This window comes from Polypterus senegalus, unplaced genomic scaffold (genome assembly GCF_016835505.1).
Source record: "Polypterus senegalus isolate Bchr_013 unplaced genomic scaffold, ASM1683550v1 scaffold_5581, whole genome shotgun sequence".
Classification (NCBI taxonomy): Eukaryota; Metazoa; Chordata; class Cladistia; order Polypteriformes; family Polypteridae; genus Polypterus; species Polypterus senegalus.
In genome coordinates, this window is record NW_024383297.1 from 9,088 (window position 1) to 36,826 (window position 27,739).

General features: G+C 44.5%; 2 protein-coding genes across 2 annotated transcripts; both read left to right on the top strand.

Annotated features, from left to right (window-relative positions):
* LOC120521465 (E3 ubiquitin/ISG15 ligase TRIM25-like) lies at positions 1 to 2,380 on the top strand. The gene is made up of 3 exons (XM_039743062.1): positions 1 to 579; positions 2,049 to 2,082; positions 2,307 to 2,380. The coding sequence occupies exons 1-3, from the start codon at positions 1 to 3 to the stop codon at positions 2,378 to 2,380; spliced, it is 687 nt and encodes a 228-aa protein (XP_039598996.1).
* Positions 2,381 to 13,060: 10,680 nt separating this feature from the next.
* On the top strand, positions 13,061 to 15,938 carry LOC120521463 (tripartite motif-containing protein 16-like; the record flags this gene model as incomplete). Its single annotated transcript, XM_039743061.1, has 2 exons — positions 13,061 to 13,094; positions 14,335 to 15,938. Coding segments are annotated over 2 exons (576 nt in total), but the record flags the coding sequence as incomplete, so codon positions are not given.
* Positions 15,939 to 27,739: the final 11,801 nt, after the last annotated feature.

Here is a 27,739-nt window from a genome sequence, read left to right on the forward strand (position 1 = left end):
ATGGCTGAAGCCCAGCTGTATGGATTACAAGACGAGTTCACCTGCTCGGTGTGTCTGGACACTCTGACTGACCCCGTCACCATCCCCTGTGGTCATAATTTCTGTCTGAAGTGCCTCACAAACTACTGGGATCACAGCCAAGAGTGCAGCTGTCCTCAGTGCAGACACACCTTCACCACAAAGCCTGAGCTGAACAGAAACACTCTGCTGAATGAAGTCATCAAGAAATTAAAGAAGACAACACTCAGTTCTCCTCATCCTCAGAATTATGCCGGCCCTGGAGACGTGGAGTGTGACTTCTGTACTGGTAAGAAGCTCAGAGCAGTGAAGTCCTGTCTCACCTGCATGGCCTCCTACTGTCAGACTCACCTGCAGCCTCACTATGAAGTTGCGACCCTGAAGCACCACAAGCTAGCTGATCCTGATAGAAATCTGAAGGAGAAACTCTGTGAAAAACATCAGAAACGTCTGGAAATGTTTTGTAGAACTGATCAGATGTGTATCTGTATGATGTGTGTGGTGACTGAACATAACGGTCATAAAATGGTCGAGCTGGAGACGGTAAGAGAAGAAAAGCAGGTGAGTGTTTAATGGAAACTGTTTGAATTATTTGAGTTAAAGAATTTGTACATTAAATGTGACAGAGAAATCTATTCATCTACAGTAAAACTCGATTATCTGTCACTTGATTAACTGTCAGGACTAAATAACAAAAACCCAACCTTCTGCACGCCAGCGTCTCTCGATTACTACTGCGAGCTCTGCACATTGGAACAACAGAAATCCCAGTGTCCGTTACGTACCTTCAGCTTTAATAGCGGTTTGTAGCTTTTCTCTTTTGTTATAATTAAACTAAACTACTATACATTGTTATGGCCTATCAACATATGTGTGTGCTGTTTGAACTTATTAAACATTTACGAAACAGCAACAGCTCTTCAAGTATTGGCGAATATTCAATGGCGAACTAGGAAGGCCAACAGTGAACGATATAAAGCGGGATGCTAAAATAATTGAAAAATGTGTTGAAAATGGAAACCAGTGACGGTAATGTTATTCTGTATTAATGTTAATGGTCTTCTGCATTGTAATTTTCTTTATATATCCCCAAGATGGCCCACAAACAACTGAGTTCTCTCTTCACAGCCAGCTGAGTTTCTTTCTGCTCTGATCAGTTTCTCTTTTGAGTTTCTAAGGCAGTGGAAGGCCAACTATAGCCTGCTGTCTAGAAATGTCCACTGGCAGGGGTGCGAGCATCACGTGGGCTACACATAGACATGTCTGACATTCGGACCCTCCTGAGGTATTCTTAACAAGATGATGTTACAGTTGGCTGATGTAAGCGTAGTAAGTGAGCACACAATGTCATCCTAAACGTAATTCAATAGAAGGTCTGACACGTCAATAGACACACTCTGTACTGCTGACACTTACACGCTGAGTGTGCTTAGCTGCTCGTCTGCCTTTGTGGTGTTTGTCCATTTTAAAAGAATCGGAGTTTGCATTTGGCTGATCTCAGGGCTGTTTAAGAGACACATTATTGTCACATGTCAATCTGTATTGTACTCCAGAGTTAAGTCTACGATTCTTACAATAAGTTCAGCTCAGAAATGTCAATATACTATTCCTGTGTAGATTTTCTGTTTTAATGATATAACTCATGAGGCTCTTCATTACTGATTAGACATCATGTTATTTAGTGGAGCAGTAAAGACATTTTGAATGTCAAACCCCTGAGTGATAAACCAACTAAATGTATGATTATTACAAAGACACTGAGATTTCATATTTGGTAAAACCCTAACAAGTCCAGCAGGAGTGTAAAGAACTTACTAGAATTGTAAGTCTGACCATCTAAGCCAAATTTCAAATCCCCCATCACTACTACACAACCTCAATGTACAGTAAGTTCAGATAAAGACACTTAACTTTAGTCCACCATTTGGTGCTTCTTTACATAATTTCAGGACTCCAAAAGAGAAGAAGAAATCACAAAGTGAACTTGAATTCTGATCTGACCACGCGTGTCCTCTTTTGTGTCCAAACAGAAACAGCTGGGGGTGACACTGAGTGACATCAAGAGGGGACTTGAGAAGAGAGAGAAGACACTGAAGGAGACGAGGAGAGCGATGGACGAGATGAAGGTGAGTGGAATAGGAAGACAACACTTCATATCAAAGAGAGGAAAAATAAATGAGAACTTGAAGAGCAGCAGAGCTTCACTGGTGATGATGAGTAGGGACACGAGAAGGGAGAGTTAGACAAGATGTGTTGTGGTGTCCTTTATGGCCTTTCACTGTTGACAGAATCCCAGGTGTTACACAGTGGAGACTCAGACAGCATCACCCTAAAGTCCTCTGATATTCCATCAGCTGCTTAAAGGACACTTAACTCTACTGACAGAAACTCACATTGAAGGTCGACGCTGATGTTCTGAATTAGATCAGCGCACAACGTCCATTAATGGACTAAGTTGTTTTTATTTAAAAAATAGCATTGCATACAATAAAGTTCAAATTATACAACAATGACTTTCAAAGTTAAAATAAAAAATAATAAAACAAAATCAGAAAGTTAAAAAAAGAAATCTAAACAAACAAAAACAAATGCAGAAAAAAAAAAACTACCAAACAGGATTCACTCAACCGAGAGAAAGAGACAAGAGCCAGCAGCTGGGCCAAAATTCATAATAATTTAGCAGAATAAATAAATAAAAAGTCAGAATTTCCATTTCCCCTGCTATGGTTGCTTATTTTAAAGTTTTATTAATTAGATCTTGCCTTATTTTATAAAGGTTTTGAACAGATCTTCTAAGTGCTAATTAGTTTTTTTTAAATGTCATACATCAGTGACCCAGTGACTTATCACAGGTGGGCTGGGGGTCTTCAAGTTCAGCAGGACAAGTCTACTAGCTCACAATGTGGTAAAGGAAGTTACAGTCAATGTGACCTCCTCCACTTTAGGCCCTCTGGTAGCCCACCAACCACAGCTGTTAGTGAATTAGGAGTGATTGTGACCCCAAGGCTGTCTGATAAAACATTCAAATATTTTGGCCCTAAATGATGTTACTTTGTTGTCCTCCCAAAACATGTGGCCCAGTGAGGCTGGATATCTATTCCCACACTCGCAGGTTCGACTCTTCCCAATTTTAAATGAGATAAATGTGATCGATGAAAGAGTCGAAGTCAGATGGTTGAATATTTTGCACATATGGAGCTGGAGTGTATTCTATGCATGACTGACTTCCACTCCTTTTCTGAGATATTCATTATAAGGTCCTTTTCCCACCATATTCTAGGACCCTTAAAGGGGAGATTCTTTGAAATGTTTTTATATGTTGCTAAGATGCTGTCTGACACCTCAAGACTGATTAGGATTTCTTCTGGAAAGGAAATGGGTGGAGGTAGATTTTTTGGTAGATTTTTATTGCCTGTAACTTCTGTAAACTTTACTAATAATAGTGGAGCTAACTTAGCTGAAAACAACTTTTTAAAATTCCACTGGTTACCATCAGGGCCTGTTGTTTTCACCAATTTGGAGTGAGTATACAGCATCTAGTAGTTCTGAGAGTGTCAGAGGTTTGTCCATTTCCTCTGCACTAAGAGTGTCCAGCTGTTGTGTTTGTATTACATGAAAGAACTCCACAGATTGTGTCTCATCTTCTTTAAACTGAGTAGAATATAAAGATTTATAGTACTTGCTAAATGTGTGAGTTATATTTTTAGGCTTCATTACTTTGTCTCCACTTAAGCTGTTAATTTCTATTATTGCCTTACAAACTTCCTGCTTGTGGATTGCTGAGCTAAGATCTTGTTAGACTTCTCTCCATGTTGACCGCAATGATGTTGTGATTTAAAGATGAGGTGTTCAGGTTCTTTTGTTATTAAGAGGTTATATTCTCATTGGAGAGCCTGTCTTTTCCCGTAAAATAACTCATTTGGAGAGATGGTCTATTCTTGATTTACTCTGGAGGTCATAATGGCCTTCTCTTGTTCATTCTGGTATCTTTTAGTTTTATTAGACTCTACAACTTATGGATCTCCACTTTTGACTGAGTGCAGACTTTACATAAAGTACACCTCCAAATGTTTTACTTAAGCTTTAATATTTTATCACAAAGGACAGTAAGGTTGTCCAGTGGTGTCATCTGCTGAATCTCTCATCCACTTTCCTCCGTTCACTTTCCATGTGGAGTTTACACCTTCTTCCAGTATCTCAGTGGGTTTCTAACAGTTATTCCACATCTGCCACCACATCCTCACATTTCAGTTTGGTTAATTGGCAGAATCCCCAGATTGGTTTCCATTGTGATCACTAGTGTAGCTCTGACCCTGTAATGAGCTGGCAGACTGTCTAAGGTAGCACACTCTCTGATGCCCAGTTCTGCCAGGATTCATTTATGTGAAAGTTCTCATCCAGAAGATACAGAACTCTTCACACACATTTCTGTGCCCAGACAGACCAAACTTATCCAACATAATTTATTTAACACAGACTCACATTAAACAGACCAACACCATTGAGTGTACTAAAGTACTAAACAGCCAGTCGAGACCAGTTGAGTGTGTCTTTAGCTATAAGAAATTAGGCAGGGCCTAATGTGTCACTCAACACTGTGTTGTCCAATCCAGACACAGAGGTGACATCTGAAGAAGTAGAAATGAAGGAGAGTCAACCTCACAGACCGACCTTCACTTCTGTTTATGTTTCTACGCTCATCTGCTTTTGTTGTTTCCTCCTAGAATTTCTGCTTATTAGTTATGTATGAAATCCCTCTCTACACCCTTGCTGACTGTGAAATTTATCTGCCAGGATTCCCTCCACGAGATGTTGTTCAAAGTCCTGTTTCATGTCTTTTTTGTTTATTTATTAATGTTAATGTTGATTTGGTTGAGTATCTGCTTTATTCTTTGTATTTGATTTTGTGTATAAGCTGCCTTTGTTATGTTCCATGTGGATTGTGTGTGGCTCACCAAGAGGTGGACCATCTGCCAATCACAACCAGGAGCTTCCCTTCCGCCCAATAAACCCTGAGGGTCTCACACAGTTTCATTTTGAATGTGCTCTGTGAGTTTGTTACATTCTTGTATTCTTTTAGCTGTGCCTTATGTTTTTGTGATTTTCTAAATTTTTAGCCTGTGGTTTGTTTTCAACAACTGTCTTTGGATTCTGTTTGGAAACTTTGTTTGTTATGGATTGCATTGTTTGGCTCAAAAGAGTGTTTGTGCATTTGGAATACAACTTTATGAAAAATAAATCTTATATATATATAAAGATATTATATAAAGATTCTATGAGGGACATTTTCATCTATCTTCTATCTATCTATCTATCTATCTATCTATCTATCTATCTATCTATCTATCTATCTATCTATCTATCTATCTATCTATCTATCTATCTATCTATCTATCTATCTATCTATCTATCTATTTAATTTCCTCAGTCTTATGTGTGGCATAGGCTGAACTTCTCATCACTTTGTCATTACTGCTCCTCAGCTTTGTACCTAAGTCTTTAAACTGTCCTGCTTAACTGGTGGTCTGATCCATCCTCATATAATTGTTCATTTAGAACTTGACACATGTGACATTGACAACTGTATGCATCGTTCCATGCTCCAGCCAGGAGCCTATCCACTCAACCAAGGAGATTTTCCACATGTGTAGTAAAGGCAATACTCTCTGTATTTGGTGTAAATTTACATCTAAATTCCTTAATAAATAAATCTCACATTATCCTTTCTTTCTATTCTAGTCGCTGGTTAGGAGATAAACTTTAGTTCTTCACATCCTTGCCTTCTGTCGCTGAGTTATGTGAGTCACTGTCCAGATAGGCAAAGTTCTGAAAACAGCAGAACACCTCCAGCTTTGGGGTTGTTGATCCTGGATAGCAGGCACCTTTTACCTCCCATTTACTTCACACATAGTTTAACACACAGCCAATTATCATCATATAAGTTTGAGCCATAGTTACAATAGCAAATTCATTAGTAATAAGGCAAAGTTCATAAATGAAGTGGAAATACATCAAACATGGAAATACAGACACAACACTGAGCTTTAAAATGCAAAAGAGATGGAAGAAGGTAATTATGCAAACAGTTCATGAAATTAAATGGACTCTGAAGCCCCTTGACCAACACCTAGACCCTCTTGTTTTAATATCTCCATCTCATAGCTCTGACATGGTTACATCTGACACCCCAAACTAGAATACAACTGATATACACAAGTCTCTGGTCCAGAAATTCTGTTATTTTAACACAATTACCTTCTAACACACAAGTGAACTCCTCTTTACTAATTCTTCTTCTTCTTCTTCTTCTTCTTCTTCTTCTTCTTCTTCTTTATTTCATTTTTCAGTTTTCATTTTTCTATTCTTTAATATGTAAAGCACTTTGAGCTACTGTTTGTACGAAAATGTGCTATATAAATAAATGTTGTTGTTGTTGTTGTTGTTTATTCCTGGTGTTGTTGTCCTTCTCCACACCTAACCTCAGGCTGAGCAGGAGATTACATTTTAAAGGCAGACTTTTATATAAACTCGCAGGTCAAATGGAGTCCCCACAAGACAGTAGAGGTGTCCCCAGAAGCTCCTGCCAATTGCTAACAAGATCCTTCACAAGGAAGACTTTAATCACTGCGTATATCATAAAGTCTGGTAGTTTCCTTAATAGCAGCATCAGCAGAGTGATGATGTTACTCAGCATAATGAATGGAAAATATTGTCTGGAAGTCAGTCCGCAACTGACCTTCCTTCTACAGATAAAGTACCACCAGTCACTCCAGCCAATTCAAACTGTCCTTCACAACATCAAAATAGCAACAAATGTGCCTCATGATTGGTTATTCTTATCAGGTGACTCAATTCTAAATCTTTATCCATCTTTTCAGATGTCTATGGTAAGAGAGGTGGAAGAAAATGAGAAGAGCTTCACTGCTCTGATACGGTGCATTGAGGAAGCCCACAGGAAACTGACTAAGAAGATCAAAGAACAAGAAAAGAGAGAAATGGAAAAGGCTGAAGGAGTCATGAAGCAACTGGAAAAGGAGATTGAGGAGCTGAAGAGGAGAGAAGCTGAGCTGAAGGAGCTTTCAAAGACCAAGGAAGATCTCCACTTCCTACAGGTGAGAGCAACACTTCATATGGAGTCTGATCAGACTGGGATGTGTGGGACCTGAGAACATTTAGAGAGAAATTTAAAAGATCTGAGGAGTTTGTACAACATGACAAGAACATGCCATTCAGCCCAACACAGATCATTTTTTCATATTTCCTTAACATTTCAAAATTCTTTTTACAAATATCTCAAAGTTATTTACTTCATTTATTTTTTTCTCCAGCCATCTGGAGTTTTTTTTTTTTTCTGTCCCCTGGCCATTGGACCTTACTCTTATTCAATGTTAATTAATGTTGATTTATTTTTGTTGTCTTATTGTGTCTCTTATTTTTCTATTCTTTATTATGTAAAACACTTTGAGCTACTGGTTGTATAAAAATGTGCTATATAAATAAATGTTGTTGTTGTTGTTGATGACTGACAGATGAATCTACAGCTGTCTGAGTGAACAAGTGAATTTTTTATGAAGTGTAAAAGATGACATCTAATAAAGGATGGTGCCAACTCTTTTGCAAGACCACCTTCTGATGTCTCCATCCTTAAACTGATGAGATTCAAATCCTTCAGTATTTCCTCACAGCTCAGACCCCACAGTCCAGTCTCGTCTCTCGTCTCTCATCTTTCTCGTTTGATTTTCTCTCACACCCCACACAATAGTCCTGATGTCGACTGTGTTTCACAGACATTACGGAGATTCTCTTCTTGATTTACACTCCAGACATGGTGGTCGCTAAATAACTCAGCTTGCCAAAGCTTTCTCTGCTTTGTATGGTTGATGATGATGATGACACAAAGGCAGCCAGGATTTCCTCACAAGTCACAGTTCTGAGCTGCAGACCTTCAATTATATAAATATTTAAAGAGCTTTCTCCCTACATGTGTTAGTCTTTACATTTAATTTAATTTAATTAAGTTTGTCTTAGAACCATAAAAAGTCAAATGCCTTGTTTTGTGTGCCAAGTCAATTCTGGGCCCACCTCCCTCCTCAATCCCTGAATTTTGAGTCTCGGCTCTCAGCCAACAGAGGGAGCAAGGCAGTAGACAAACCCGGGCAGGGAGCCAGCCCATTGCAGGTCCCACCAAATATTCTCTCATAAATAACCAACAAGTCAATGACAGGCGTTCTCACCATCTAAACCCACGCTGACTGCCCACCACACTGATCCTTCATTCAGAAGAGCCCCCTCTTATCAGCATTACTTACTTTTATTGTTTCCTTTCTGAAATCTCATCCCCTCTTCTCTCCTGATGCAGACTTTCTCCTCTAGCTGTGTCCTTCCTGCTGATGGAGACTCGCTGAGCTTCACTGTCACCGCTGATTTCTCATCTGAGGACGTGAGAAAGGAGCTGTCAGGACTGACAAAGAGTCTGGAGAAGATCAGCCAGTGGGACATCATGACAAGGACTCCATCAGGTACAGCGTCTGGTGACATTGTGTTTGTTATTGAAGTCCATTAGGAGGACCAGAGTGACAATAAGAGGACACTGAAGAAGGCCTGCTCTTTAACATTTATCTGCCATCCTTTGCTGTTTATTATTTTTTACTATATAGCGCCTTTCACTTTGATTAGCTGAGTGATAACAAACTCTCTAAATAATCAGCTGAGTTTAATCAGATGTTTTATAATTTTAACTTGAAATGTTACACTCCTTACACTTTTTCCATATACTCTCCTAAAAGTCCTTTTTTCACTTAACTTTGGGATTCTTTTTATTTCCTTTGCTTTGCTCACCTTAAGATTAATGAACAGAAATGTGTTTTAAATGGCTAAGCCGGCTCAGCGCACAAATGAATTGTTTATTCGAGAACAGAGAAGACGTTAATGGAATCAAATTGAGCTCAGCGTCAGTGCTTTATAACATCAGAACATCTCAATCTGCTCCTGCTGTCTTCGCTGTCCATTACATTCTGCTGGATGGAGTCCACGTTAAAAGTTCACGTTCATCCATTTTCAGCTGTGCTCCCCCTGGGCTCTCGTGTTTTATATTCCTGCTGTTGTTTGCTCAGAAGTCGTGTCTTCCACCAACATTTAAAAGGAGTTTACACACCAAAAGCATTTTATTTTATTTATTTTGGTGGTGAAGATAAGCAAATTGGAGGACTGCATCAGAACTCTGACTACTTGAGGACCACCTGAACATTTCAGTGAGTGCAGCCTCAGAGTAAAACACACTTTATAAATTATGAATTACGTACGTTTACACATAAAGACAGCGATTTGTTTAAACACAAACTAAGGTCAAGCAGCCAAGGGCACAGGGTCCATCACAGCCGTCCACCACATTAGACATTTACTGTATGTGTGTATTGTGAAAATAAGCAGAGAGAGTGGGCACAAAGAGTTGGGGTACCACCCTGAAATACCCATTTAATGATGAAGATGAAATAAAAAGCACAAAGACGGAGCACAATGATGACGTCTGCTGCAATCAAAGGCTGTCAAGTTAAAGTCACTTGTGAGTCGGAGCTCCGTCTTCCTCAGTCACAGATCTGTAATGAACACCCACTTCTGGTGACATTTTATAGTGGTGTCACTGAAGAGGCGGAGCTTAATTAGCGGGCTGTGGAAATGACGTCACTCGTCTTGTGTCCTGTGAACTCACTGAAGTGATGACGTTAGCAGGAGCAGCACCCTCTCGACTCAGGGTGGGATTTCTTAACTAGCTGGACCTCTGAAGATGTGAAGAAATGTACCTTCTTGTCAATATGTATCAAATACCGAATATTTATGACATTGTATGTCAGGACAAATGCCAAGCCATGGAGTTCAAGGGACCCTCTGTAGATGTCTGTAATCAAATTGTGTTAAAGGAAAATCAGAGAGATGGGATAAAGCTATTTGTAAAGCTTTGAGTCTTCCCAAGAGCACAGTGTCCTCATGAATTGGGAAATGGAAAAATATGGAGCCAAAAGGACACTTTCTACAAATGGCCAGTCTGAGTAACTGGGAAGGAAATGCCTTGGCCAGGGAGGTGACCAAAAACCTAATGGTCACTACAACATAACTTCAGAAGTCCTCTGTTGAGATGAGAGAAACTGTAGGACGGATGGCCATCTCAGCAGCGCTCCACAAATCAAGCGTTTATGGTGGAGTGGCCAGGGAGAAGACACTCTCAAGTAAAAGACAAATGACAGCCTTAGAGCATCAAGGGAAAGATTCAATGATCTGATGAGACAAACATTAAACTCTTTAGACAGAAGACCAAGCAGGATGTCGGGAGTGGACCAGGCACTGCTCACCACCTGCCTAATGCCATCTCTACAGTGAAGATGGTAGTGACAGCATCAGGCTATGGGGACAAAGTGATAGGTCAGAACTGAGGGGAGGAGAAGTGCAGTCAAATACTGAGAGGACCTTAAAGAAAACCTATGACCTCAGACTGGGCGATGGATCAATGAACATTAGAACATTCCAGACGAGAACAGGCAATTCAGCCCAAGAAAGCTCGCCAGTCCTATCCACTTATTTCCTCCAAGCAAACATCAAGTCAAGTTTTGAAAGTCCCTAACGTCTTACTGTCTACCACACTACTTGGTAGCTTATTACAAGTGTCTATCGATCTTTGTGTAAAGAAAAACTTCCTAATGTTTGTGCGAAATTTACCCTTAACAAGTTTCCAACTGTGTCCCCGTGTTCTTGATGAGCTCATTTTAAAATACAAGTCTCGATCCACTGTACTAATTGCCTTCATAATTTTAAACACTTCAATCATGTCACCTCTTAATCTTCTTTTGCTTAAACTGTAAAGGTTCAGCTCTTTTAATCTTTCCTCATAATTCAATCCCTGTAGACCTGGAATCAGCCTAGTTGCTCTTCTCTGGAACTTCTCTTGTGTTGCTATGTGCATTTTGTAGCCTGGAGACTAAAACTGCACACAAGACTCCAGATGAGGCCTCACCAGTGCTTCATAAAGGTTGAGCAGAACGTCCTGTGACTTGTACTCCACACATCAAGGCGCTATATAACTTGACTTTCTGTTAGCCTTCCTAATGGCTTCTGAACATTGTCGGAAGTTGATAGCTTAGAAACCACTATGACTCCTAAATCCTTCAATAAGGTGGACTCTCGATTTTCCGACCACCATTGTGTATTCAAACCTAATATTTTTACTTCCTATGTGTAATACTTTACATTTACTGACATTGAATTTCATCTGCCACAAATCTGCCCAATTCTGTCTGCTATTCAAGTCCTTCTATAATGACATAACTAATTCCAAATATCCACCTATCTTGATATCATCTGCAAACTTCACCAACTTGTTACTTATATTCCCATCTAAATCAATTTTATATATATATATCTATATATATATATATATATATATATATTGTGGTCCCCGGCCGGGATGCCCAGGAGGACGAGAAGAGGGCTTGTGCCTCCTCCAGATCACGAGGGGGCGTCCGTACTGGTTAGGTTGGGGGCCTCGGGTACAGGGCTTAGAAGCCCAACCCTGTAGGGACCCGAGGTCACCGCCAGGCGGCGCCCCGATGCCGGTTTTTCCCGTGTGGTCCCTGGCCGGGGATGGAGCCCGGCCGGGATGCCCAGGAAGACCAGAGGAGGGCTTGTGCCTCCCCCAGACCGCAAGGGGGCGATCGCCCTGGTTGTATAGGGGGCCACGGGTTGAGGCCTTGGAAGCCCAACCCTGTAGGGGCCCGTGGCCACCGCCAGGCAGCGCCCTGGAGCCTGAGGAACTCTGGAGCCCAGCACTTCCGCCACACCAGGAAGTGCTGGGGGGAAGACTTATTGTGGCGACTGGAGAGCTGCCGGGAGGACAGCCGGCACTTCCGCCACGCTGGGGCGTGGCCAAGGAGGGAATGCTGGAAACACCTGGTGCTCATCCGGGAGCAGGATATAAGGGGCCGCCTCCCTTCAGTCTGGAGCGGAAGTCGGGTGGAAGAGGACGGAGCTAGCGGGAGGACTGGAGGTGGCCAGAAAAGAGAGAGGCATTGTAAGGCCTGGAGAAGGAAGAGAGGCATTGTAAGGCCTGGGGACTTGTAAGACTTGGGGAATCGGTGCAAGAGGCACTGGGGAGTTGAGCGCGGGATTTGTACATAGTGTAAATAAACGAGTGTGTGGTGAAAACAACGATGTCTGTCTGCCTGTGTCCGGGTTCAATTTCACAATATATATATACTGTATATATATATATATATATATATTAAAAATAGCAGCAGCCCTAGCACTGAACCCTGCTGGTCACCACTCTTAATATCAGCCAGTTCTGATGAGGTTCCTCGCACCATTACCCTCTGCTTCCTGTGTCTGAGCAGGAAGACAACAGCCAAGACAACTCTGTAGTGGCTTTGTGACAAGTCCGGGTGTCCTAGAGTTACCAGAATGAAACCCACAGAATAGGAGAGACCTGAAGATGGCTGTTCACAGACGCTTACCTTGAAATCTAACAGAGTTTGAGAGGATCTGCTAGGAAGAATGGGATCAACTGGCCAAATCCAGGAGGGCAAAACTTGTAGTGACAATTAGGGGCTTCTACAAAGACCTGAATTAAGTGTCTGAATACTTCGAGGAAGGAGACGTTTCAGTTTTGATTTGTAATAAATGTGCAGACCTTTCTGAAGACCTGCGCTCACTTTGTTATTATGGGTTACTGAGTGTAGACTGATGAGCACAAAAGGCACATTAATTCATTTAAAATTAAATCAACAACTCAGTAAAGTGTGCAGAAAGTGAGGGGGTCTCAATACTCTCTGACTCCCTGTATATTTATTATTAATATGAATATTCAAATCAACATTTGGCCTAATTTGCCAGCCCTTGTATATTTTATAAATGTTTTATTTGAACTCCTCTGCATTTGTAATTCGTGTTTAAGAACTAAACTAAGACCCCACAATGCCATCTTCACAGTTTCCATTCTTCTTCTCTTTTCTTTTTCTTTTCAGCTCGTGAAGCTCCAGTTTTCACCCTCCAGCCTCCTGAACCTCAGAGCAGAGACGACTTTTTAAAATGTGAGTTTGTGCTTTGACTGAATGGATCATCACAATAAAAATCATTGAAGTTTTAATAGAGCAGGACAGGCATAGGATATGAAAGTCTGAGTGTTGTGTGACTGAGGGGTCCTGTGACTGGTGCATTATGGGATAGAGAGACTCAGGCAGTGAAGCACCAAAGCCATCTGTTTAACCCGAGTCTTGATGTGTCCAGAAATGTTAAAAAAGGAAAATAAAAAATAAAATCCACGTCACGTGATGCACTTACTTTTTCACATGACTCTATATACAGACATATTTTTAGTTAAAAAATGCTTCATGTTCCAGTGAGCACAGCTGCTAATATTCTCAAGATGTTTGAGGGTCCACAGGACTATAGCCCACCTACCTGATGAGACCACCAGAGTAAAGCTGACCTCAGACTGAACAGAAGGGGAGTTTAAATGGAGGAGAAAATACAGTGTGGTGTGGTGGTGAAGACTTTGGAGTTCAAACTCTGAGGGTGTGGGTTCAAATCCCACTACTGACACCACTGTGTGACCTCAGCAAGTCACTTCACCTGCCTGGGCTCTGATTGGACAAAGAAAAGGAAACAATGGAATCTCAGATGATGGGAGTCACCTTGGATAAGAATGACAGTCAAAAAATAAAAAGTGATGACAGGAAACACATAAAAGAAAGAATGAGAAAGACAATGAGAGATGGGAAGGGCACTATATGATAGATAGATAGATAGATAGATAGATAGATAGATAGATAGATAGATAGATAGATAGATAGATAGATAGATAGATAGATAGATAGATAGATAGATAGATTAAAAATAGTAAATACTGATTGCAGCTTTTATTCAAATAATTTATGTGGTTTTGAAGTGTGACAGTGGATTGATTTTAAATTAAAGAGGTGGACTGTGACAATAAAACATGTCATTTAATAAAGCCAGCGGTCAGTGTGGACTGTCCATCAGAACTCTGACCTCAATGGTGACCTTATGTTGTTTATCATAATTTCTGATGACTGAGATGACTTTCAAATGACTGACTTGCCTGCCTTTCACTTTGTTGTCTGTTGTTGATTTTTTATGATTTAATTTTTAATCCCTACAGTTTCTGACCAATCAGATGAGCTCTTCACTATTAGTGTCTCGTCAGCGCAGCTTCTGATTGGTTCTTGTTAATTGTCTGCACTGTGCTCCGCCCCAGTCCTGTTACACACTCCCACAATTCTTCACTCGTTTTCTTTTCTCTCCTTTCAGACTTCTGTCCCCTCACACTGGACATCAACACGGCAAACAGATACCTCCGTCTGTTTGAAGGGAACAAGAAAGTGAAATGGGAGAGGACAGAGACTGAATATCCTGATCATCCTGACAGATTTAACTCCTGTTACCAAATTCTGTGCAGAGAGGCTCTGACTGGGACTCGCTGTTACTGGGAGGTGGAGTGCAGTGGAGACCTCATGAGGATTGGAGTCGCATATAAAGGACTGAGCAGGAAAAGAGGGGAAAGGGAGTGCGGCCTTGGAAACAACGACAAGTCCTGGTGTTTGCTGTGGTCTCATTCCCAGTACTCTGTGTGGCACAATAACAAGCAGATTGTAATCAGCGCCCCCTACAGCCCCACAATAGGTGTGTATCTGGACTGGCCTGCTGGCTCTCTGTCATTTTATAGTGTCTCACACACAATGACCCTCCTGCACAGGTTCAACACCTCCTTCACTGAGCCCCTCTATCCAGGGTTTTGGTTTAATGATAACTCCAGTGTAACCATCAGCCATCTGACACCATGTGACCACTGACCAGTACCCTCCACTGGTCACTTGATGTCCTCACAAGCTCAGGTGTCTTTGTGTTTGCAGTTTGGGGTCAAAATTAATTTTTCACTATAGGTTGGGGGGCAGCACCTCTGTGAGTGAATTGCGGGGCGAGTGCGGCTGTCAGGGTCTCCATTATTATTGGGACTGAGTAGGCAATCAGGTGTGTGTGTCATAGTGAGGGGCTGTGACACCTCAGACCTACAAATACCAGTCTGTCCAGCAGGGGCCACTGTTGATTTACAGTCACATGCCCTTCAGGCTGACACCCCAACTGCTGTGTCCTCTGAGTGTCACTGAATGTCACCTGTCAGTTAGTCTATATAGCGCCTTTCAGTAGTGCTGCTCCATCAGGACCACATGTCTGTCTCAGTATCCAGAGTCTCATTCCAGTGACTATTTAGGAACACAGAGTGACAGAAGTGACTGTAGTGCTGGCCTCTGAACAGACATTGTCTGCCCCACTATTATTTACTCCGGTGGTCTGTCACCTCTGAATGAATTCACTGTGAATGTCTAAAGACGAGGACTCACCGCTCAGTCACATGTCGGCCATATTGATGGAGTTTGGTGTTTTACTGAGTCACTTAGTGTCATGTTAGACAGTAAACTGCACCTCCTCCTTGTTGTTCCCACTGTCACCCAATCTCAAGGTGACGAATCAGATGACTGACTTCACCTTCACTGTCGGTGTTCAAAGTGACAATCAGATGTGACACTTGGGGACACTTTTATCTTTCTACTGACACACACATTCCCAGGATTCATTTACAATTCCTTCAGGACCCCTCAAGGAGTGGCGTGTCACCTGACATCAGTGTGTGTGAAGAAGCCAATGAAGGCCCAGGCTGACAGCCCAAGCCCCCCACCCACTGTGTATTACAGGCCTCACCAGCAGATGGCGACTATGACTTCTAAATCTGTCATCTTCATGGTGTCCGAGGGGTTAAAATTAAGAGGAGAAGGTGAATAAAGAGTGAGGGGTGAGGATGATAGAGAAGAGAGTCAGGGTGATAAAGGGTGAGATGAGTGACCTGAGACAGAATGAGTCAGGACAGTGTGTCACTTGTGTGTTGTCAGTTTTGTTCCTCCCTCTGATTTTCTCCTCTTTGACTTGTCACACGCTGATGGCCGTCCTGTGATCACAGATTGTATTCCTCGTTGATCAAATCCGTATCTCGATGTGTGACTGACGTCTGATTCTTTAAGCACTCGCTCATCAGACAGGTTGTCACCTGATGAGCTCTTCACTTCTGACCTAAGCCCTGCTGCCCTCTTCTCTCTCCTGTCACCTCGGCCATTGCTTCAGTCCCCGCTGGGTGACATCATAAAGCCACTGGTCTGTCTGGTCACTCAGGTCCTCGTCACAGCTGCACACTGGCAGTCGTTTAAACTCTACAGGCTTACAGCCATGTTGTCTTGTCGTCTGATGTTTGTGTTGGTTGAGATCGTCTCCTGCTGACCTTGGGGGCTTTTAGAGCTCAGGATTAACGAAATAGAAATGTCAGTCAGTAGTGTGGGCAGGTGGGTACATTCAGGGCAAAATGTCACTTAAAAGTCGATGAGCACACTGGACACATCGCCAGTCACTGATAATCAACTCCACGTCAGCTCCTGTGGCCCTCATCATGTGCTGTCAACTCAGACGCTGGTCATGTGACTTGCACCTTAGTGACACTCCTGTGACTTTCAGGGCTGTGACATCAGCTGATTCTTCTGGAGCCAAACTGCTCCCTCTTGTGGTCTCTCTGCATATTAAACACATGAGAAGTTAGGATGTAAAGTGTTTGGTGAGATCTAAAAAATATTCAGAATATTGACATGACCTTGAAGGACAGTTTGGTTTTATAATAATTAATGTGTAAAAGAATACTTATTTTAGATTAATCTTTAGTTAATTATGATTAGGTGTTACACTCACAGAGATAAATGGACTGTTAATGCTTCACAGTTTGAAAAATTTGAATTGCTTATTAAACTAAAAAGATTAAATAAAATATATATGGTAGATTGTTATTTGTCAAATCTGTTTATTTGGTAACTTTTGATTTGTAAATTCTGCTGATCATATGTCATATTTTGAATGTTCTGATGATTTTAGGACTACTTGATTATGATTAATCCTCTTTAATAAATGGACAAGTGTCTGTGTGTCTGTCTGTGTATCTGTCCAGTCACTTTGTCTTTGTCTTTCCAACAGATGGCGCCTCACAAACATTAGCACAGCTTTTATGACTCCCATGCTAATCAATATCATCCAGTTACAGAGCCGCAGCACCAGACGTCACCTCTGATATCGGCCAGCAGTTTAATGACAGAATGTGTGTTAGTGTGAGTGTGATTAGTGGGCACCATACCAGCCTGTAAACCTCCCAGCTGGCACAGAACTGCTAAACCCTAAATTCTCCACTATATGCTAACAAGGTAGCAAATCATGTAATTATGAGATGATAAATAATAATAATAATAATAATAATAATAATAATAATAATAATAATAATAATAATAATCAAGTGCCAGTGACCTCCTATTATTATTAACAGACTTGCATTTAATTTTGTTCTGCTTCTTTAGCAACGTGAGACTCGCAGTCAGATTAACAGGATTTAATTAACAAATTTTGGGGATTGTGTTAAGTAGTGAGAAGTCAAGTAAAATTACACCTATTATTGGCTAAGTAAGAAAATTACAATATGCACGCTATCGACGCAACTCAGGCCCCTTCGTCAGGCAAGATGTAATCAACAAAACAATTATCGCAGATATTTTAACGCGATGTTGGCGATTATTCGGCAGCTCAAGTTCTTACAGATTTGCGCCACTCGTCCAGCTCAAGGTCTTCTTGCTCAGCCGACTTTCTCTTCCCAAGCCATCCCATAATTGTCACAGACACTCTCTCTGTAGATGTCGCTGTCTCCTCGGTGTCTCCATAACTGATGTTCTCCTTTATCATTTCACGGCTCTCCTTAAATCTCCCGAGTGTGCGCACATAACCGTGGACTGTCTCAGCCCGTCTTGTGTTAATGGCGGACACTTTGAGATCGCAGCACCGACTGAGCCTCGACTGGAAGCAGACGGCTATTCACGTGACGCTCACTCCGCTAAGTCTCAGTGTGACACGCGCGCTTCACGGAATGCCCGACTGGTTTAGTCCGGTGCTGCGCTTTGAAATCAACGCACACTGCAGTGAGGTGGGGGGTGAAGGCGGAGCGAAGGTTTGGTCCGCACGTTAAACGGCACCTTCAGGTTATTACAATTGACCCGGGCAGGTTATGAGATCGCAGGTGACTTTGACTTCAGTTTGACAGACTCGAATTTACCATTTACCATTTACATGAGACGAAGATCAGAGAATCTGCGCAGACCCTCACGAGTTCATGTCGTTGTGCTCACCGCCGCCTCCTGCTGTGCAGGTCTGACAGCTGAGCAATGAAGCGACAACTTGTGGCGGAGCTCCTCAGTCGGCCTGCTGAACCTGACACCCCTCGAGCGGCTCTCTTGTGTTCTCTTCGCCTGCGTTTACATGGCGGAGGTGCGCTTCTGCCATCTCGTGGCCAGGCCTAGTACTACAATAGCATTTATATAAACGAGAAAAGTAAGAAAAAGCCGCATGTCGTCTCGAGTAGTCCGACATCATGAGTATCTTTCATGAAATAAGTAAAAGAAAGAGGCTACATATCCTGCCTTGCTCTCGGTGTTGGCTGGGATTGGCTCCAGCAGACCCCCGTGACCCTGTGTTCGGATATAGCAGGTTCGAGAATAACTGACTGACTGAGGACGCTACATACAATAAGGATTGAGTGGTAAACATGTAAACAGGCAAGGCAGGAACAGAACAATGAATAAACATGAGACTAAAGCAATAATGACAGCAAGTTTTTTTGATTTTTAATATACCTTTTATTAAACAATCAACAATCAATACAAAATACAAAAATCAACAAACCATCAAAAAAAGAACATCCTATGTAACCTATGAATGAGTTTTTTACTGTAGTTTAATAATAATTAATTCACAAAACAAAAACACACTCTTCATTAACAATTTTACAAATTGCATTCATTACACACCACTGTTCTACAAATGTTTGCAAATTGTGGGTCATCCTATAAAACTTGAAATTTAATAAAATTCTTATTTTTAATTGTGCCTTAAAAAACCCACCAAGTCAGACTCCCTGTCATTCTTAATTTTTTTGTTTCCTTCCTGGTGATATAAAAGGCAGGCTTAGCCTGACCCAATAAATAATTTGCTAATCTGCTAACATTCATTTTTGCTCTCACATTATCAAAACCACATATAAAAACCGGATTGGTAAAATAAACACTAAAAACACGGCCAAGTACACAGCAAAATCTTCAGTGTTGTTTAGTGTTGTTATTTCAGAGTTCATTTTAACAAGTGTTGATTCTGGTGTTGATTTGAGAATATCAGCACTCGGAGTGTTACACAGTGTTTGTACTCAGTGTTATTTAGGGGAGCAGGTATACATTAGACCACCAAAGAGGGGATTTGAGTTCCGGCAGAGCAGCAGCACTTCGCTTGTCTTTAATTGTGGCCATTACTGAAAGATGATTGATTGTCATTCGTTAAATTGTTATAATAACAAGCATATTGCAATTTTATGCTTATATATATATTGTGGCATCCAGCCGGGGCTGGACCATGGCCGAGATGCCCAGGAGGACTGGAGGAGGGCTTGTGCCTCCTCCAGACCACGAAGGGGCGTCCACCCTGGTTATGTTGGGGGTCTCGGGTAAAGGGCTTGGAAGCCCAGCCCTGTAGGGACCCTTGGCAATCGCCAGGCGGCGCCCCAGTGCCTGTAGAAGTCTGGAGGGCTTCCGGGTGCGCAGCCGGCATTTCCGCCACACTGGGGCATGTCTTCAAGGGAATGCCGGGAAGCAGCTGGAGCCCATCCGGGTTCCTATTTAAGGGGCCGCCTCCCTCCAGTCATTGTTGGATGCCGGGTGGAAGAGGACGGAGCTAGAGTGAGGTCTGGAGGCGGCCAGGAGAGAGGCATGGAGAACTGTGAGGCCTGGACTTTGGGGAATCGGTGCAAGAGGCACTGAGGTTTGAGAGCACGTTAAAACTGTAAATATTGTGTGAATAAAGAGTGTGTGGTGGAACTTACGATGTCTGTCTGTGTGTGTCCGGGCCAGCGTCCACAATATATATACAGTACAGGCCAAAAGTTTGGACGCACCTCCTCATTCAGTGTGTTTTCTTTATTTTCATGACCATTTACATTAGTAGATTCCCACTGAAGGCATCAAAACTATGAATGAACACATGTGGAGTTATGTACTTAACAAAAAAAGGTGAAATAACTGAAAACATGTTTTATATTCTAGTTTCTTCAAAATAGCCACCCTTTGCTCTGATTACTGCTTTGCACACTCTTGGCATTCTCTGGATGAGCTTCAACAGGTAGTCACCTGAAATGGTTTTCACTTCACAGGTGTGCCTTATCAGGTTATTTAGTGGAATTTCTTGCTTTATCACTGGGGTTGGGACCAGCAGTTGTGTTGTGCAGAAGTCAGGTTAGCTGGATGATCATTTATTTTTCAACAGGACAATGACCTCAAACACACCTCCAGGCTGTGTAAGGGCTATTTGACCAAGAAGGAGAGTGATGGAGTGCTGGAAATGGTCATGAAAATAAAGAAAACACATTGAATGAGGAGGTGTGTCTAAACGTTTGGCCTTTACTGTATATGTGTGTATATATGTGTATGTATATATGTGTATATGTGTATATATATATATATATATAGATATATATAGATATAGATATAGATATATATATATATATATATATATATATATATATATATATAGATAGATATATATATATATATATATATATATAGATATATATATATAGATATTGTGGTCCCGGCGGCGGGCTGGAGCCCGGCGGGGCTAGGAGGGCGGAGGAGGGCTTGTGCCTCCTCCAGACCGCGAGGGGGCGTCCGTCCTGGTTCTGTGGGGAGTCACGGGTCGAGGGCATGGAAGCCCTACCCTGTAGGGGCCCGTGGTCACCGCCAGGCGGCGCCCCGATGCCGGTTCATCCCGTGTGGCCCTTGGCCGGGGATGGAGCCCGGCCGGGACGCCTTAGAGGACTAGAGGAGGGCGTGTGCCTCCTCCAGATTGAGTGGGGGCGTCCGTCCTGGTTATGCAGGGGGCCTCGGGTACAGGGCTTGGAAGCCCAGCCCTGTAGGGACCTGTGGCCACCGCCAGGCGGCGCCCCAGTGCCTGTTTATCCCAGGAGCCCGGCACTTCCGCCACACCAGGGGAAGACAGATGGCTTCCGGGTGCACGGCCGGCACTTCCGCCACACAGGGGTGTGGCTGCTGTTAAGTGCCGGGAAGCAGCTGCAGCCCATCCGGCTCCCCATAAAAGGAGCCGCCTCCCTCCAGTCAGCGGTGGACGTCGGGAGGCAGTGTTGAAGCTGGAAAGAGGACAGGAGGCGGCCAGAAAGGCACAAGGACTGTGGGCCCTGGACTTGGGGGAATCAGTGCCAGCAGCACTGGGGTTTTGTGAGTGCACAATAACTGTACATAGTGTAAATAAACAGTGTGTTGGGTGAGAAAATGTTGTCCGTCTGTCTGTGCCGGGGCCAGTGTTCACAATATATATATTGTAACGACCCGGCAGCAAGCACTGGCGGAGTGACGCCGTATGGGTAATTTATGTAAATAGTTTGTGGGGAATTTATGGGTAATTTATGTAAAGCTTATTGTTGTGTCGAAATTAACTTAGTAACCTAATTGTCTTTCTTGTTGTAAGTGTTGTATGTGTTTGTGCTCAATCAGTGGGGTGGGTTGGGTTATCGCCGTCCGGGGTTGTTGTTATTGTAAATAGTCACCATCAATGAGAAAGATGGCTCTGTAAATGACCTTGACCATGGCTATACAATGAGTTTTAAGCTTTGTTTTACTGGCTATCTGTTAATAAAAAGATACAACAGGACAGAGCTGTATCATTGCTAAGATTCTATCTAAGCAATTATTGCCGAGACACTCGGAGTCGTGCGGTGTATGGGACACGAGTGCTCGTTACTTAAGAAGCTGGGTACAGCTGCGTGCTGCTGAGACACTCGTAGTCGTGCGGTGTATGGGACACGAGTGCTCGTTATCTAAAGAGCTGGGTGCAGCTGCGTGCATAACGCTGGCAATCCGCTAGCCGACAGCTTGGGAGAGGTGCACGGCAGAGTTCGGCTCTAAAATCTTTAAAGACTCCACCACGGGTCGCTACAATGGTGTCAGAAGTGGGATACCAGGCTGTTTAGAAGACGCCGTTATGGAACAGAGTCTTGAAGAATTAGAGCGTGCCATCTTAGAGAACAGCGTTACGTTAGAGTGCCTGATCAGCGGAGCTGTGCGGAGAAAAGAGGCAGACCGGCCTGATGGTGCCAGTGTTTCCCGGACAGTGTTGCGATCTTCTAAGCACGGCCAGAGTGGGCCGGCTGCCGCAGCGATACCCCAGGATACCAGTCGGCCGGTCCTCTTCTCACGGTCACCCGCTAAGCTGCCGCGATACAGCGGATTGACGCCCTTAGAGCCATACCTTGCACAAGTGGATCTGGCCGCGATACACAATGAGTGGAACCACGAGGAAGCTGCGACACACTTGCTCCTTGCCTTGGAGGGTCCCGCACTTCAGGTACTCATTGATCTGCCATCGGAAGAGTGTCGTGATCTTCAGGCTCTCACCGCTGCTCTCACCCGTCGCTTTGGACAAAGAACCTCAGCAGAATGGAGCAGAGAAAAGCTGACGGTGAAGGTGAAGGTGAGAGTGTAGGAGCCTTTGCCGCTGACATCAGGGTATATACACGAAAAGGTTACCCTACTTTCTCGACAGCAGCGAGGGAGGAACTCAGTCTTCATGCTTTCCTGTGGGGCCTCACACCAGAACGTCTTCGCCAGCATGTCTGTCTATCGTCACCCCGAGATTTGAGCGAGGCACTACGAGAGGCTGAGCGGGTTGAAGAGGTACTACAGGCTGAGCCACCGACAAGACGAACGCCACGCCCGAGTCGACTAACAAAAGCAGTTGAACGAAGGGTGGAAGGGGACCCGTCTGAGGTAGTGGAGGTCAGTCGCCCAACCAACATCAACCCCGACAGAGACAACGAGTAGACTGCTGTTTCCGATGCGGAGAACCAGGGCACTTTGCCAGGGATTGCCCTGCCCCAAGTCCTTTGCCTCGTACAGCATCACTGCAGGGAAACGACATCGGGGTGAGGCCGTGAGGGGACCCTCGCTCCGTTTTTCAGCACCCTCCACAATGACTGCTTTAAAGTTGGGCGCTGTGGATTTTCCACTGGACTATACGGACGGCCATGCAGTGCTTTAGTGGACACGGGGTCCACTATTTGTTTGCTACAAAAAGGAGTGTTTTGCCCGAAACCGCTGGTCTTCTTCCAGAGGGCTGGACCCCACAAATAAGGGTGAGCGGACAGTAATGCCCGGAAAGAAACTGTTATCTGTGTTGGTAGGGACGAGCCAGACCAACCACGAATTCTGGCTTTCGGACATTAAAGACCAGTGCATTATTGGGTTGGACTTGGTGGCCCACTGGGGAGCACGTGTTGATGTGTCAAGGGCCGTCCTTTGTTTGGGTAATGAGACTGTGCCGCTCCAGTCGGGCCGGAACCGTCCTGGAAGGACTGCCAGAGTGGATTCACCTGGACACCACTGCTCACCGGCTCCCAACCATTGTTTGGAAGTTGCAAGGGTTCATGAGAACCCCCAGGAGAGTATTGCTGGACAATCAAATTCATCGCACGACCCCCCATCAGCTGAGACGGTTGCCGCTGTGGAGGAATCGAAGTGGTGAACATCTGAGCACGCCACAGCAGGAGCAACTCCAGAAATTACTGAACGACTTTGTGGACATTTTTGCGGCTCGAGAGGTGGACTGCACCAGAACCTCGTTAGTCAAACACCACATTGACACTGGCCACGCCGCCCCCATTCGGTTGCGCCCCCACCGATTGCCTCTTGCAAAACGCCAAGCTGCCGAAGAATTGATTCGCGAGATGGTAACCAACGACATTATTGAGCCTTCGGACAGTCCCTGGGCCACACCCATGGTCATGGTGCGGAAGAAAACAGGGGGTTGGCGCCCTTGTGTGGACTTTCGTAAATTAAATGCAGTCACTCGAAAAGACTCGTACCCACTGCCCGCATCGACGATGCATTGGACTATGTGGCTGGATCCCGTTGGTTCAGCACCTTGGACTTGCGCAGTGGATATTGGCAGGTAGAACTGGCAGCAGAGGACCGACCCAAAACTGCATTCACCATCGGACAAGGGCTGTGGCAGTTTAAGGTAATGCCGTTTGGACTTTGTAATGCACCGCCACTTTTGAAAGACTAATGGAGCGGGTCCTAAAAGACATTCCCCGAACCCGTTGTGTGGTCTATTTAGATGATCTGTTGATTCATGCCAGAGACTTTGACCAGGCTGTGCACAATTTAAGGGAGGTCCTGACCGCCATTCGTAGTGCCGGGTTGCGGTTGAACCCTGAAAAATGCAATGTTCTCACCCGACAGACCCAGTTTCTAGGGCACGTAATCAGCGAGAGTAGGGTGGCTACAGACCCAGCAAAGGTGGCTGCCGTGAGCAACTGGCCCCCACCAGCCAACATCACCGAACTGCGGAGCTTCCTGGGTTTAGCCTCATATTACAGGAGGTTTGTAAAAAACTTTGCAACCATTGCCAGCCCCTTGCACCGACTGATGAGTAAGGGCCAACAGTTTGGGTGGACGGAGGACTGCACAGCCGCCTTCCAACAATTAAAGGCTGCCCTCGTCAGCGCGCCTGTCCTGGCGTACCTTGACCCCAACCAACCTTTTGTGGTGGACACTGACGCTAGCAATGTGGGGATTGGGGCCGTACTCTCACAGAAGGGGGAGGCTGAGAGAGAGTGGTAGCTTATTACAGCTGCAGCCTCAGTCGACCGGAGAGGAATTACTGTGTCACTCGGCGGGAACTGTTGGCAGTGATCCTAGCGATGCGGCACTTTCGGCCCTACCTATTGGGCACTAGGTTCATGCTGCGGACTGACCATGCTAGCCTCACCTGGATGTTGAATTTCCGGCAACCAGAGGGCCAGGTGGCAAGGTGGATGGAGATTCTACAGGAATATGATTTCGAGATACAGCACCGACCGGGACGGCAGCATGCCAACGCTGATGCCCTCTCCAGGCATCCATGCCTCAGCAATGAATGTCGATATTGCTGCCGACCGGAAGAAAGGGGTCTGGGGCCATCGTCAGCATCCGCAAGGATGGATGACACTGTTGGAGTAGGGGAGCCGTTCACTATTGACCAATTGAGGCAATTACAGGCTGACGACCAAGCGCTAGAAAAGGTAAAGGGCTGGTTGGAGACACAAGAACGTCCCGACTGGCAAACCGTGTCTTCACAGGGGCCTGAACTCAAACTACTACACTCCCAGTGGGGCAACTTGGAGTTGCGATGGCGTAATCTACAGACGGTGGCAAGCACCCGGGGGGGGAATTGACCGACTACAACTGCTGGTTCCCCAGGCTTTGCGCGCCGAGGTCCTCCGATGGGTCCACGGAGCAGCTGGATCCGACACTATGGAACGCTAAGACAGTGCGTCGACTACGGCAGCGGTTTTATTGGCCCGGTGTCGGCAAGGCTGAGCTGCACGTCCACTGCTGTGACATCTGCACTGCGCAAAAAGGACCTGGTCAACGTTCTCACGCGCCATTGCAACAATACCTGGTCGGGGCACCCATGGAGAGAATTGGAGTGGACGTACTGGGTCCTTTTCCTGTAACGGAAGCCGGAAATCGTTTCGTTTTGGTAGCAATGGATTACTTCACCAAATGGCCAGAGGCGTATGCAGTTCCGGATCAGAGTGCCTCCACAGCGGCTCAAAAACTAGTGGATGAAATGTTCACTCGATTTGGAGTTCTGGACGAACTACACAGTGATCAAGGGCGGAACTTTGAGAGCCGTTTGTTCAGGGAGGTGTGTCAGCGACTGGGGGTGAAAAAGACCAGGACCACCCCCCTTCACCCGCAAAGTGATGGATTAGTCGGCGATTTAATGCACCCTGGCCACTCAACTGGCAATCTTGACCAGTCAACACCAGCGAGACTGGGACCAACATTTGCCTCTGGTCCTGTGGGCATATCGGACAGCAGTGCAAGAATCGAGCCAATGCACACCGCGGGGCTGATGTTTGGGAGGGAACTTCGCAGCCAGTGGATTTGGTGTTTGGCTCGCCCCTGAGCCTGAGATTGTTGGTGGGCCCGAAATGGATTATTTTAGACGGTTAAAAGCGGCTGGACACTGTTCATCGACTGGCCAGGGAGGCCTTGGAGGGAGCTGGAGCTCGCCAGAAACGGGCTTACGACACACGGGCTCATGGCCCGACACTGAAACCAGGGGACAAAGTGTGGGTATTTTGCCCGCAGCGGAAGCGGGACTGTCTCCAAAATTAACTCATCATTGGCAGGGACCTGGAGAAATTTTGGACAAAATTTCGGAGGTAGTTTTCGAGTCGAATGCCTGGACGGGGCAGACGGATGGTGCTGCACAAGGACCGGTTGGCACCATACCACCCACTGGCCCCAGAGAAAGAACGACTCGAGGATACAAGCAGCTCTCCAACCTCCACCCCCGGCGCAGAGACGGACATTGACAGTCTCAGGACTGAGCCTGACCCGAATAATGGCACCTCCGGCAGGCGGCGTGTCCGTCGCCGGCCAGGACACTTGCTCGATTTTGTTTGTCATGAGTAGGGTTGTGGGGACACTAACCCTCTTGGGAGGGGGCTGTGTAACGACCCGGCAGCAAGCGCTGGCAGAGTGACGTAGTATGGGTAATTTATGTAAATAGTTTGTGGGGAATTTATGGGTAATTTATGTAAAGCTTATTGTTGTGTCGAAATTAACTTAGTAACCTAATTGTCTTTCTTGTTGTAAGTGTTGTATGTGTTTGTGCTCAATCAGTGGGGTGGGTTGGGTTATCGCCGTCCGGGGTTGTTGTTATTGTAAATAGTCACAATCAATGAGAAAGATGGCTCTGTAAATGACCTTGACCATGGCTATACAATGAGTTTTAAGCTTTGTTTTACTGGCTATCTGTTAATTAAAAGATACAACAGGACAGAGCTGTATCATTGCTAAGATTCTATCTTCACATCCAGCTTTTGAGAGTTTAAACATTTATAAACATCAAAGTGTCCACTACTGAAATCGTCACCTGTCAATCTAAGATGTTTAAGAGGCATTGGTGGTTGTCCAAAGGTGTAAAATATTTGGCCATTTTGGTACACTTGAAAGCGACAACCGAACAATTCAGCGGCAGCCATCAACTCACATGCAAAACCATAGGTGAATGGCTTAAGCATTTCACTCTTCTAGTGCTCCTGTGTAGTATAATTATCTCCTGTACCGTCATCAGTCCACACCTTGAGCCTTTCCCAGTCATTCAATACATAAGACACAATGTTCCTCCGGATATCAAGAGTGAGCCTGATATGGCCGTGCAATATGTAACAAAGAGAATGGAAAAGGTAGGTGGTATCTCTGGGCATGGAAACCACTCGGTAAGTGACAGTTCTTTGATCGATGGTGATCGCCTCGATAGACATGGTAATGGGGGTACGGTTGTAATGATAAAGGAAATGGGTACCTGAACAATGTAAAGTAAGTCTAAAATACCTATACATTAACTATTATCGTAATAAATGAACAATAAAACAGCAGAGAAGCCGTGGATTAAATAAAAAGGCAGTAGTTATCAGCAGGGAGACATGAATCCCGTGGCGAGGCAAGGAAGGGAATATAGAGACTGGAGC